General features: G+C 42.4%; 1 protein-coding gene across 4 annotated transcripts in view; it reads right to left on the minus strand.

The window, feature by feature from the left end:
• nbeal2 (neurobeachin-like 2) overlaps positions 1–14,281 on the minus strand; it is a 101,282-nt gene that overhangs the window by 38,709 nt on the left and 48,292 nt on the right. For 3 of the 4 annotated variants that reach the window (XR_009062923.1, XM_057833635.1, XM_057833633.1), the window contains 5 exons: positions 10,205–10,293; positions 9,431–10,114; positions 9,156–9,340; positions 7,094–7,250; positions 4,413–4,556 (listed from right to left, as the gene is read on the minus strand). Coding sequence is in view for 3 of the 4 variants with exons in the window: in XM_057833635.1 (XP_057689618.1) it covers positions 4,413–4,556; positions 7,094–7,250; positions 9,156–9,340; positions 9,431–10,114; positions 10,205–10,293 (1,259 nt within the window). In the remaining variant the exon portion in view is untranslated. The remainder of the gene's footprint in view (positions 1–4,412; positions 4,557–7,093; positions 7,251–9,155; positions 9,341–9,430; positions 10,115–10,204; positions 10,294–14,281) is intronic. The other variant, XM_057833634.1, reaches the window with a different exon arrangement.

Here is a 14,281-nt window from a genome sequence, read left to right on the forward strand (position 1 = left end):
GCCAGCCAATCACAGGGCACATAGAGACAAACAACCTTACAGAGTCACAATCACACCTATGGAGGATTTAGAGTGTTCACTCAGTCTACCATACACGTTTACGCAGGCATGGCGACCATATAAAAACATTCTAACATTGCTTGTGAACTCACCTTACCTTATCGAACCCTCCATAGGACCTATCTTCCCTGTTTTTATCCTTCAGACACTAGGTGCCCCCACCCCACCCATTATATGGTGTGCTCTGGTGAAAACATACTGTATGTATATAAGAATCATATCACAATAGCACTGCTACTTACACAAAGTAATGTGTATTTAATTATGTATTTTTTGTTTTCTTTTCTTTTTTTTCTTTTCTTTTTCCCTGTCCACCCAAAACCCTTTTCTGTCCATGGCTTTTTCTGGAAAAAAAAAACAACAAACAACCCTTTTCTGTCCATGGCTTTTTTCTGGGGGAAAAAACAAACAAACAAACAAACAAAAAAAACAACAAAATAGAAACAAACACAATGGAAGTATAGCAAACTTCAATGTTGCACATTAAGGGCACCTGCACATTAAACCACGAGGACCAGGGTCTGTTGAAGCGCTACATCGCAACAACACTTGCAAATGACTTTTGAAAAGGTTCAGTATTCACATTGCGCCAACCAAACTTTCCGAGTAGAATCACGTGGAAGAAAGGCGCACTAATTGATTGGACGAATTTACAAGAGGAAATACCTCCCTCGGAGCAGTGGGGAGTGAGGGAGCGGGGTGTGATGCTGCACGTACAGCGGTATTAAAAAGTATGTGAACCTTTTGGAATTTCTCACATTTCTGAATAAAATCACCATCAAATTTGATTTGATCTTTGTCAAAATCACACAGATGAAAAAAACTGTCTGCTTTAACTAAAACCACTCAAACATTTATAGGTTTTCATATTTTAATGACGATGGTATGCAAACAATGAGAGAAGGGGGGAAAACAAGTAAGCGAACTATCAAATGTAATATTTGTGGGCCCCCATTTGGCAGCAATAACATCAACCAGACGCTTCCTGTAGCTGCAGATCAGTCCGGCACATCGATCAGGACTAATCTTGGACCATTCTTCTCTACAAAACTGCTGTAGTTCAATCAGATTCCTGGGATGTCTGGCATGAATCACTGTCCTTAGGTGATGCCACAGCATCTCTATGGGGTTCAAGTCTGGACTTTGACTTTGCCACTCCAGAACATGTATTATGTTCTTCTGAAACCATTCTGAAGTTGATTTACTTCTGCGTTTTGGATCATTGTCTTGTTGGAGCATCCATACTCTTTTTAGCTTCAACTGTCTGACAGACGGCCTCAGATTTCCCTGCAAAATCCTGGTGAACATTTAAATTCATTCTTCTATTAATGACTGCAAGTTGTCCAGGCCCCGAGGAAGCAAAACCGCGTCAAATCATGATCCTCCCTCCACCATGTTTCACGGTGGGAATGAGGTGTTGATGTTAGTGAGGTGTTCCATTTTTCCTCCACAAATGACATTGTGTGTTACTCCCAAAAAATTCAACTTTGGTTTCATCAGCCCACAAAATATTTTGCCAAAACCTCTGTGGAGTGTCCAAGTGCCTTTTTGCGAACATTAAACGAGCAACAATGTATTTTAGACAGCAGTGGCTTCCACTGAGGGGTCCTCCCAGGAGCACCATTCTTGGCCATAGTTTTACATATAATTGATGTGCGCACAGACATAATGGACTGTGCCAGCCGATACTCTGGGAGTCTTTTTTCCCGATCTCATTATTCTGCACAGAATTCTTTGCATCATCTTTGGTGGACGGCCACTCCTTGGGAGAGAAGAACCAGGTCCAAACTCTGTCCATTTGTAGACAACTTCTGTGACTGTCGATTGATGAACATCCAGACATTTTGAGATGGTTTTGTATCCTTTCCCAGATTTATACAAATCAACAATCCTTGATCGCAGTTCTTCAGACAGCTCTTTTGACCGAGCCCTGATGCACATCAGGCAATCCTTCTCATCAAGTCAATTCTAACCAGGTGTGTGTTTTATAGTGGGCAGGACTGCTTTAAATCACTCATCAGTGATTGGGCACACACCCGACTTAAATGGTTTGGTAAAAATTGGTTTCAATTGCTCTTTAAGTCTCCTTAGGCAGGGTTCACTTACTTAATTTTCACCTTTTTGTCATTGTTTGCATGCTATCCTCATTAAAACATAAAAACCTATAAATGTTTAGGTGGCTTTAGTGAAAGCAGACACTTTTTTCATCTGTGTGATTTTGACAAAGATCAGATCACATTTGATGGTGACTGTATGCAGAAATGTGAGAAATTCCGAGAGGTTCAGATGCTTTTTCGTAACACTGTAATATAGCATGAGCGCACCTTGCTCCGCTTGAATTCACAAGCGAAGCAGGGTGCGCTTAAAGCGGACCGAGACCGAACTCTGGTTTTGAGCTGACCAGAGTTCGTTTGTTTGGTCCGAGTTCGGATGCGTGTTCACATTTACAAAACGCAGCGGACTATCTGTGAAAAAGAACTGTGGTCCATTTAAAAAGGTCCAAACAGTGCTAGTGTGAAAGCGCCCCAAAACTCTTCTGCCTACAAAGAAACTCAGATTCACATTGTCCTAGTGTAAGAAGCTTAACAGGACAGGCTAAAATAAATAAACTCCAAACAGGAAGGCTGCAGCCCAGGATTGAACCCTTGATCTCAGAACTGTGAGGCTGACTTGCTAACCACTAAGTCTTTAACCGCCCGGATCTTTTTTTTTTTAAGAATTTAAAATGTTTATTTTATTTTATTTTTTTCTTCTTTTAATCTAACCGCACGGATCTTGAAACCTGTTCAAAGAGATAGTCCACCATCCATTAAGTAATAATAACTGTAAAACATTAGCTATCGTGCTGCTCGATTCAACCATCAGTGGAATCACCTGCTAGACTCTGACTGACCTTCCTGAGGAAAAAAAAAGTCAACAACTTCCAGGTCAATATGAGAAATGAAATAAATCGTTATCCGTTATCCGATTTTGAATTCTAAAACAGATATGGAATGAACGAATGATACACTGATAATTCTTGGATAATGTTGAACAAAGTTATGCTATGTACAAGGTTGCTACATGAAGACATGTTCTGTATGACATGTTCAGTATCTTCACCTCCTTGACTGACAAAAAAAAAAAAACTGTATATTGGAGCATTATTGCCACCTACTGTTCCAGAGTACAGAAGTTAGTTGTCACTCAAAACACACTTTTGCCTTGTCAACTGTTTAGACGGCCACGACAGGGGGGAGCATTGTCAAGATTTCCACTCTGGAAGGCGTATTCAAATTTTTGTGTTTTCAGCCCCCCAAAATGCTGTCGCGGTGTAAACAATAGAGCTCGCTGGCTTTTGGGTTGTCACGTCCGTTGCCGTGTAAACAGCCCCTCAGCCTAACCCAGATCCTGATTATTTGATTCAGGTTTGTTAAAGGAGGGAGACATGGAAAACAAGCTGGATAGCAGCTCTTAAGGACCGGACTTGCAGACCACTGGTCTAACCATTGGCGATCAATAAATGCAGACTATCTTGACTTATATTACTACATTAGCTGCGATCTCAGAAAATTGTTTGCCATCACCTAACAACTCCCTGCCACATTCTTGTGCACCAGGATGAAAAACGTACACATATTGTTTGTGAAGTGCGACAGATTGCCCTATCTAACAAAAGTTACTGAAAAAAATGTTTTCAGAAAATAATTGGACTTTTTACTCCATTCCACAAACAGTTGTAAATCATATTTATTGTATCTATTAAAATTCTACTACTTGTTTAAGTTGTTGGCTGTGTAAAAGTGTCAAAGAGGATTCTTTCTGTTTACTCAACATTTTGAAATACATATTTTATTAGATGGTAGAAGGTTTCATTTGAACAAGTATCTGCAAAACTCCACATATAGCTAGCTATCATAATAATCATAATAAATCCCAAAAAATATAGTCCATGGTGTTAAATCACACTGATGCTGTGTATTTATTTTTAACTAAACATGCCACAAATTAAACTAAATATCCCACGGATGTCGAGTCACAGCACATTTTATTTGATTTACTTTGACAACTGACTTTGCGGGAGTTACCGTTGACTGCACACTAGTTTTTTTTTCCAACCTAAAAGTCACGTTATCGAAAACCTCCCGGTTGCTTCAGTGTGACCACGTGCTCAGTCCCACAATGTGTCAGCAATGGCAGCAACAGTCATAACTCACAGACGCTATGGTTTTACAAGACACTTCCCACGTGAGAGAAGACTAAAATGCGTTTGAACTGAAACCCATACAAGGTCTGGTATTTGTAATCTGCCTCTATCTGGGTCGACCCTTGACGTTAGCTAAACATTGCAGGCAATGAAAGCGAAAGCTGACCTGTGACTGCTGCTGTTGGATATAACCGGTGATGATGCGCAGGCCGATCTGGGACATCTCCTTGAGTTCGGTGCTGCCGGGGCTGCCAGGGGTGGTGTGCCAGGCCTGCAACTTGTCCAGTAGGTTTACCACCCCCTCAAAGATCTGTGATACAGCGACTGTAAATAAAAGGCTCACAGAAAAACAAAGCTCTTTTTCTAAACTATCTATTCATTATAACATCAACAGGATCTTAATACTTTCAAGGACAGTGGTTACTACAGTAGGCAGCAGTGTTGTTAATCTTACTTTAAAAAAGTAATCAATTATAGTTACAAATTACTTCTCCTCAAAAGTAATTGCGTTAGTAACTCAGTTACCTGAATGTAAGAGTAAATAGTTAGTTGGCAAAGTAACTGGTGATAATTTTCATGTTTTTTTTTTTCTCAAAAAAAAAAAAAAAAAAAAACACAGGTCACACAGTGTGAAATTTAAAGGGTTTTTGGGACAATTGGCCCTAGCCAAAGTCTTTACCCTAAACTTAACTAGACACAAGGATATTGCGGATATTGCGATAACTAGATAGTAACCTTTGCTATGTGTGGAAGTCATTTAATGTTGTGAATCACCTGTTAAAGTTGTTAAAATTGCTCCCGTTATTGCATTAGTTCCCTTCTATTTTCGACATGTGTACATTTTAAAACTGTTTAATCATTCGAAGATAGATTTAAGTTAAGTTTTGCCGATTTAGGAGCATTTTAGATAAAAAGTTACTTAGGTTCGCTTGGAAGGTTCTCTAAAACAGAGCCTTCCTGAGAAGTCTACTGCTTTAAGATGGCGGCTGTTTACTAACGCATCTATTTCTTTATTATACATATTGCTAATGCCGTCGTGTCTGTCATTTGCATCTAGTTCTGTATGTATGTGTATATACACTATGTACCGAAGCATCATGTGGGCGTAGTTTGTAGGCTATAGTCAGGTATTATTGGAGCCACCCAGCATAGTAGCATCGCGTTTGCAACGGCGTCACACTCCCTTGCCTCCTCCCCACTCCTGCTCTGCTTTCTCGTCTCCGTGAGTCCATCTTTTTCAGACTTTTCTCGCGTCAGTCAACCAACATCGTAACGCACAGTAATGCACGCCTTTCCCGCCTCAGTAACGGTAACGGCGGTGCCAAGATGAGAAAAAGTAATTAATTAGATTACTCACTACTGAAGAAAATAATGCCGTTAGTAACGCTGTTATATTCTAACGCCGTTATTACCAACACTGGTAGGGAGCAATTCAAATGTTGACAATTAAGACCTTTAACTCTTCAGAGGGCAAGTGACTATTTTTGGTGATTTAAAAAAAATCTTTAAACATTAGCAATTATTATTATGTACTGTATATGGCGGAAAACACAGACAAGGGCGAAAAAGCAGTTTCTGCTCTTGCACCCCTCTTTAAAATAAACTGCTGTATTTTAAGCCAAAAGAACTATTGCTTTTAATAGAACAATATGTTTATATGCTGCCATAGCAGTTTCATGGCGCATTAAGCTCCCAAACTATTTTTAAGTTGTCCGTTTTACCCTGGACAACCCTGTTTACAGACACAGTGCAACCACTTTTGCTTCAACCCAGCCATAAAAAGAAGGTAGGTAATTAGATTTATTAGTCGAAATGTCTATCACTTTTAGCTTAGCATCATTAATTGATGTCTAATATTTATCTTTAAAAACAAAACAAAAAAAACGACTTTATAAAATATTCACTCGCATATTTTAAAACTTTTAAACAAATTACGTCACAAGGAAAAAAAAAATGTCTTTAAATAGGTCACCTATAACTATCGCTTAATCGTGATTTCTCCATTGCGACCCTTGTTATATTACCGTGTTTCACCCTTAAATCTCCCATAAAGTCCGCCTGTGGCCATTCACAGCTGTGTCTTGACACTTGGTGAGACATGCTACACGGAGTTTCTGAATCGAAACAAGGTAAGTACGCGATAATTTCTTGTTAAAATCATGGTGTCTGTAATTATGTTCTCTCATGCTCTCACCTCGAGTTAGGGTTTAGGGGCTTAATTTTCTTTTAAATGCTCTCCTGTTCAAAATGTTTCTTACCCCAGAAAATTAAGATTTTAAGCTTTCCAATGATGTATCACACATGTATATAGGACAATTTTGAAATTTGGCCGAATTGGGGGTCTAAGAGCAGAACTTTAAGTCACCTGTGTTTTCTGCCATATATATTTAATCATTAATTGTCATCGTATTTTTTTTTTTAAATATGTGTTGTATATGTTGTGTATGTGTTAAATATGAATACAATGTTAATAAAAAACTAAATTAATGAAATAAAAATGAATCAAAACAGAAACGCACATGCGAAAAAGCAAAGGTAATCCCCCCGCAGTATTAACTCATTAAATACCATTGATGGATGTACTTTATTTAACATGGAAGGCGCTCGGCGTCCAATCCACTTCGAATGGGAGAGGCGAATGAACAAATGTTCATTCTAGTATAGCACTATGAATGGGAACCAATGAGTTAAATGAGTGCTCTGTAAGTGTTAAGTTTCTCAGCATGTTGACACACCAGAAGAGCATACAAAATCATCATGGCATATAAACTGACACAAACTCAAGCATTTGGACTGAGTATGAGAAAGAAAGTACAAATGATGTGTTTGAGAGGCCCTAGGTTGTACCTTTTCACTCCATAGCGTATGATTATTGGTCCCCTCAGAAAAGAGGAAGTCCTGCAGTAGCCTGAGGAGTCTCACTAGACTGGGACAAAAGGGCAGGTACAATCCCTGGGCATCCCTCAGGTCGGACAAAGACGATTCCAGCATCATCTCCAGCAGACTTAAGCACAGCACCATGAGAAAAGAGTTGCTATTTTGTAAATTAGTAGCTATACACACAACTGGTATCATCTTCGCAGCTCTTGGCTTGTCAAAGTCAGCAATGTTCTTGTCACACTTTGCGACTATGGCGCTTAGAGGGTTAATTTTCTGTTAAGTAGAACTTGAAATGCTATATTGTGTGAACTTGAACTGTTGTGTGAATTTAGACCTGGTCTTAATCCTGATGCCGTCAAAAATGTGCTTGCAAAAGCATAGTCAGTCAGGCTTTTTAGCTCTGTTGTCTACATGTTGCACTGTCATAAATATAATCCAGGTTTGAATCCCGCTTGGAAGAATTTATTATCTACAGTGAAGAAAATAAGTATTTGAACACCCTGCTATTTTGCAAGTTCTCCCACTTAGGAATCATGGAGGAGTCTGAAATTTTCGTCGTAGGTTCATGTCCACAGTGAGAGAGATCATCTAAAAAGAAAAATCAAGAAATCATAATGTATGATTTTTTAACAATTTATTTGTGTGATACAGCTGCAAATAAGTATTTGAACACCTGTCTATCAGCTAGAATTCTGACCCCGAAAGACCTGTTAGTCCGCCTATTAAGAGTCCACCTCCACTCCATTTATTGTCCTGAATCAGATGCACTTGTCTGAGGTCAGTAGCAGCATAAAGACACCTGTCCACCCCATACAGTCAGTAAGACTCAAACTTGTAACATGGTCAAGACCAAAGAGCTGTCCAAAGACACCAGAGACAAAATTGTTAATCTCCACAAGGCTGGAAAGGGCTACTGAGCAATTGCCAAGCAGCTTGGTAAAAAAAGGTCCACTGTTAGAGCAATCACTAGAAAATGGAAGAAGCTAAACATTACGATCAATCTCAATCGGAGTGGAGCCCCATGTAAGATATCACCTCGTGTGGTCTCAATTATTCTAAAAAAGGTAAGGAATCAGTCCAGAACTACACGATAGGAGTTGGTCAATGACCTGAACAGAGCTGGGACCACCGTTTCCAAGGTTACTGTTGGTAATACACTAAGACGTCATTGTTTGAAATCATGCATGGCACGGAAGGTTCCCCTGCTTAAACCAGCACATTTCAAGGCCCGTCTTAGGTTTGCCTATGACCATGTGGATGATGCAAAGGAGTCTTAGGAGCAAGGTTTTTTGGTCAGATGAGAGTAACATAGAACTTTTTGGTCATGATTCCACTAAACGTGCTTGGAGGAAAAAGAATGATGTGTAATATCTCAAGAACACCATCACTACTGTGAATCATGGGGGTGGTAACATCACGCTTTGGGGGTGTTTTTCTGCGCATTGGACAGGACGAGTGCAATGTATTAGAGAGAGGATGACTGGGGCCCTGTATTGTGAGATTTTGGGGAACAACCTCCTCCCTTCAGTCAGAGCATTCAAGGAGTGGCTCCATAAGAAGCAAAACGAGGTTCTAGCATGGCCTAGTCGGTCTCCAGACCTAAACCCAATTGAAAACCTTTGGAGGGAGCTCAAACTACGTGTTTCTCAGCGACAGCCCAGAAACCTGACAAATCTAGAGAAGATCTGTGTGGAGAAGTGGGCCAAGATCCCTCCTACAGTGTGTGCAAACCTGGTGAAAAACTACAGGAAAGGTTTGACCTCTGTAATTCCAAACAAAGGCTACTGTACCAAATATTAACATTCATTTTCTCAGGTGTTCAAATATTTATTTGCAGCTGTAGCACACAAATAAATCGTTAAAAAAATCATACATTGGGATTTCTGGATTTTTCTTTATGGGTTGACTTTAAATTTCAAGTTCTGTTTTTGTTGTCGTCTTTTTCCAGGGTATGATCAATATAAATTCGTGAGCTGTGTATGAATCAATAGGATGAGAAACTACTTAATGTCCAATTAAATAAGCTAACCTGCGCTTAATGTCATCAGGCGGACGAACGAGTTGGCAGGAAGAACCCAGTTTAGTGAGAACAGAAAACACCTGCCCCCTCTCTCTCCAAATCACGTCCTCGGGCCCCTCCGCCCCACTGCCGCACCAAAGCACGGAGAAGATAATGTTGGTGAGCAGGTTGCAGAGCTCCTCTTCTGGTGTCTGCTAAAAGGTAAACAACACTCAAATTTGTGGTCTCACGGGAAACACTAGAAAGCTTTCAAAGATAAAAGATATGGCCACTATTATCCAAACCTGTGGGTTGGACGTGTTAGAGATAGTGTCTCCTGTGGGAGGGTCCGTTCCGTAGCTGGTGTGGTCCAGAACGTTAGATAGACTGGAACTCTTTCTGGGTCTAAGCGGTGGAAAGGGTTTGCTGTGCTCCAGAGGGGATGGAGTGTTTGAGAGGCTACCTGCTGGGGTGATCATTTCCCCTAAACTACCTAGCTCCAAATCAAAAGGCGGCGACATTCCATACGGTGAGAAGGGCTGGTAATCTCTCCCTTCCTCATCAAAGCGGGATGAAGCAATATCGACCACCATGGAATTGGAGCGGGAGGACGAGTGACTCTCTTGGTCTGCAGAATCGAATGATTTGAAGCTCTTCAGCTGGCCTCCCAGTCCACCGAGCGGCGATTGGGATAAATCAGAGTATCCTTCTGAGATATCTTGCTGGCCGCCATCCTCTTCTTCCTCGTCATCGTCCTCTTCCTGCGATGTGCCGTAATTCAGAAAGATCCCTGTCCGAGCATCCTCGATTAGCAGACTCTGGTCTCGACGCAAAGTAGGCCTCAGGTTTGCCTCACTGGAGCCAGCGATGCTGGCAGCGTAAGACTCGTAGGACTCCTTCACATAGAGCTTGGTGAGAACATCTTGCCAACCGGGTTGCTTGGCAAGCTGCTTCACGTAATCCTCGCCGGTATAGATGAGGTGAAAGAGCTGTTTTCAGAACCATACACGATAAACTGTCTTCTTTCAGGAAAAGTGTTACGCTTTGAAGATGATCTTACAGGAGCATTTCACACTTACCTTGCGGCAAACATCCAGGCGGACTGCCAGGTCAGCTCGGTGGGATAGACACACTACAGCCAGGAGGTCTCTGAAGTTCGGACTCGAGTCTGTGAGGAAGCAATACGATTTTTTATTTGGATTTCAGTCACTGGGATTAATAATATTTACAGTATGTGGCTGCATTCAGTGTGATGCTGCAGATCAACTAGCTAACTCATTGGCTGCTACTGACAGTGACCAGAGTTGGCCTAAAAATGAACAATTTTTAAACTGACTGCACAATAACTGGTGCATTACCACTTACACTGGTATTGGCACCCCTGCAATTCTGTCAGCTAATGCTCTATTTCTTCAAAAAAAGATTGCAATTGTAACGGGTACACAGAAAGTGTATCCGTTGTAGCACTTGGAAACCTCCCCGCCGATTCCTTCATGTAAGGTCGCTAACGGCTGCGCCGTTGGCTCGGGCTTTATTGGCGCAGTGGTTACCGAACTTGCCTGCCGACTAGATTTGTTGCGGCGCGCGGGTTCGCGTCCCAGCCTAGTCAGAGGTGGGAGCGGAACGCGGGGCGGCACAGAACAGACTCGGGTTACAAGTGGGGGCTCGTCCGGGATCGGCAGCGAAGGTTTCGGGGGGAGAGTGTAACGGGTACACAGAAAGTGTATCCGTTGTAGCACTTGGAAACCTCCCCGCCGATTCCTTCATGTAAGGTCGCTAACGGCTGCGCTGTTGGCTCGAGCTTTATTGGCGCAGTGGTTACCGAACTTGCCTGCCGACTAGATTTGTCGCGGCGCGCGGGTTCGCGTCCCAGCCTAGTCAGAGGTGGGAGCGGAACGCGGGGCGGCACAGAACAGACTCGGGTTACAAGTGGGGGCTCGTCCGGGATCGGCAGCGAAGGTTTCGGGGGGAGAGTGTAACGGGTACACAGAAAGTGTATCCGTTGTAGCACGTGGAAACCTCCCCGCCGATTCCTTCATGTAAGGACGCTAACGGCTGCGCCGTTGGCTCGAGCTTTATTGGCGCAGTGGTTACCGAACTTGCCTGCCAACTAGAATCGTCGCGGCGCGCGGGTTCGCGTCCCCGCCTCGGGTTCCCGAGTCTGATCTGTGCCGCCCCGCGTTCCGCTCCCACCTCTGACTAGGCTGGGACGTGAACCCGCGCGCCGCGACGAATTCTAGTCGGCAGGCAAGCTCGGTAACCACTGCGCCAATAAAGCTCGAGCCAACGGCGCAGCCGTTAGCGACCTTACATGAAGGAATCGGCGGGGAGGTTTCCACGTGCTACAACGGATACACTTTCTGTGTACCCGTTACACTCTCCCCCCGAAACCTTCGCTGCCGATCCCGGACGAGCCCCCACTTGTAACCCGAGTCTGTTCTGTGCCGCCCCGCGTTCCTCTCCCACCTCTGACTAGGCTGGGACGCGAACCCGCGCGCCGCGACGAATTCTAGTCGGCAGGCAAGCTCGGTAACCACTGCGCCAATAAAGCTCGAGCCAACGGCGCAGCCGTTAGCGACCTTACATGAAGGAATCGGCGGGACGGTTTCCACGTGCTACAACGGATACACTTTCTGTGTACCCGTTACACTCTCCCCCCGAAACCTTCGCTGCCGATCCCGGACGAGCCCCCATTTGTAACCCGAGTCTGATCTGTGCCGCCCCGCGTTCCGCTCCCACCTCTGACTAGGCTGGGACGCGAACCCGCGCGCCGCGACGAATTCTAGTCGGCAGGCAAGCTCGGTAACCACTGCGCCAATAAAGCTCGAGCCAACGGCGCAGCCGTTAGCGACCTTACATGAAGGAATCGGCGGGAAGGTTTCCACGTGCTACAACGGATACACTTTCTGTGTACCCGTTACACTATTGCAAATGTTTTGGTAGTAATACCTTAATTTATTTTGCTTGCAATGAAAAAAACACAAAAGAGAATGAAAAACTATTAAATCATTATCATTTTACACAAAACTCCAAAAAATGGGCCAAACAAAAGTATTGGCACCCTTTGAAAAATCATGTGATGCTTCTCTAATTTGTGTAATTAACAGCACCTGTTACTTACCTGTGGCACATAACGGGTGGCGGCAATAACTAAGTCACACTTGCAGCCAGTTAAAATGGATTAAAGTTGACTCAACCTCTGTCCTCGTGTGTACCACATTGAGCATGGAACAAAGAAAGAAGACCAAAGAACTTTTTGAGGACTTGAGAAGCAAAATTGTGGGGAAGCATAGGCAAGCTCAAGGCTACAAGTCCATCTCCAAAGACCTGAATTGGAAGCAAAATTGTGAGAAAGCATGGGCAAGCTCAAGGCTACAAGTCCATCTCCAAAGACCTGAATGTTCCTGTGTCTACTGTGCGAAGTGTCATCAATAAGTGTAAAGCCCATGGCACTGTGGCTAACCTCCCTAGATGTGGACGGAAAAGAAAAATTGACGAGAGATTTCAACGAAAGATTTTGCGGATGGTAGATAAAGAACCTCGACTAACATCCAAACAAGTTCAAAGCATTTGTAATTGCAATCATTTTCTGGGAGAAATTGAGCATTATCTGACAGAATTGCAGGGGTGCCAATACTTTTGGCCAGCAGTGTACAACACAACACTAAGGAAACACATCAAGAAACTTCCTACTGTTGTAATAACTTTAATGTAATTTAATAATTAATCATTGACTGCCATTGACGACGATAAAGGTCCAATTAATTTGGACTGGGAGGCCTGGAGGGCTTGATCGCTGCCAAAACTCACAGTCCAAATGGATTGGACGTCTCTTGCCGTCAGTTGTGCCAAAACGTGATGATTCGATGGCAGCCTTTCCAATTCAAATGGATTTGATGTCTACCACTGTCAATGGCAGTGAATATGTTAATGTTTGTATATAATTGCCATTGTTTTGATTGGTTCAAAACATTTTAGAAAATATTTAACAAAATTAAATATCAAAGAATTTAAGACAAACTAAATACCAGGAAACAGAAATGCATGTTTAATAACCTTTTTGATCACTAAAGAGTATTGCACAACAAAAAAATGTGTGTGAAAAGTCAAAACACAGATGCTTCATGCTTCCATGATTTTTAATGATTCACAACAGGGATCCCCAACCAGCGGGGCGGGGACCGGTACTGGTCCTTGGCGCATTTGCTACCGGGCCGCAGAGAAATAATAAATAATTTGTTAACGACCGAAATCTGTGTCTGTGCCACATCAATATGTCTACTCTATAGATATAATAATAAAACTGGATAAGAACTTGTCATTGAAATCCGTTGGAGTTAGCATCTATTTTTTTTATATCTAGTGTATGTGTGCTTGTCCTTGATAATGACGTAGGCGCATCAGATATGTTCCCGGAAATAGTAAGCCCACACATTAGCGAAAATGACTGAAAAACGGACGTCTTTGGACAGCTTTTTTACGAGGAAAAGGCCACGTGATGAGCAAGGGGGAGCCTACAACCAAGTCCATTCTGCATAATATGTGGCTTAAAATTTAGCAAATGAGGCAACAAAAACAAATGCACTGTGAGCATTACACCACGTGGCCAACCGTATTGCTAAAGCCAAGAAACCTTTCACGATTGGAGAAGAACTCATAATGCCCGCAACCAAGGATATTTGCTGCTAAGTTTTAGGAGAGACCACTGTTGAAAAAGGTTGATTCTGCATATGGTGATTTACATTTTCCCTGCACTTAATATTTGTTTTTAGCCCGGTTGTGTTATTTTATATTTACTGTTATTTTCTGTGAAAAAAAGGCTCATATCACACGGATCCATGGTGCAAAAAATGTTAATCGTTCTGTAATTACTGACAACTTTTCATGAAAATATGATCATAATTAAACATTCCAAACACAAAACCATGTTCCATGTCATTAAGTTTCCGATTCACTCCAACTACATTTACTGTATGAACGTTCAAAGCTACACAATAATTCACAAGAATCAGTGTCTGTCTGGCTTTAGTGTCCGGCTTTATTCAGACTACTTGCACATTAATCAAACGTAGTGGGAGGGTTCATGCTGGCCAGAGGAAGAAACACAGGTAACACTTTACAATAATGGTCCCTTAATTAACATTAGTTAGTACATT

Source organism: Corythoichthys intestinalis, chromosome 4 (genome assembly GCF_030265065.1).
Source record: "Corythoichthys intestinalis isolate RoL2023-P3 chromosome 4, ASM3026506v1, whole genome shotgun sequence".
NCBI classification, from domain to species: Eukaryota; Metazoa; Chordata; class Actinopteri; order Syngnathiformes; family Syngnathidae; genus Corythoichthys; species Corythoichthys intestinalis.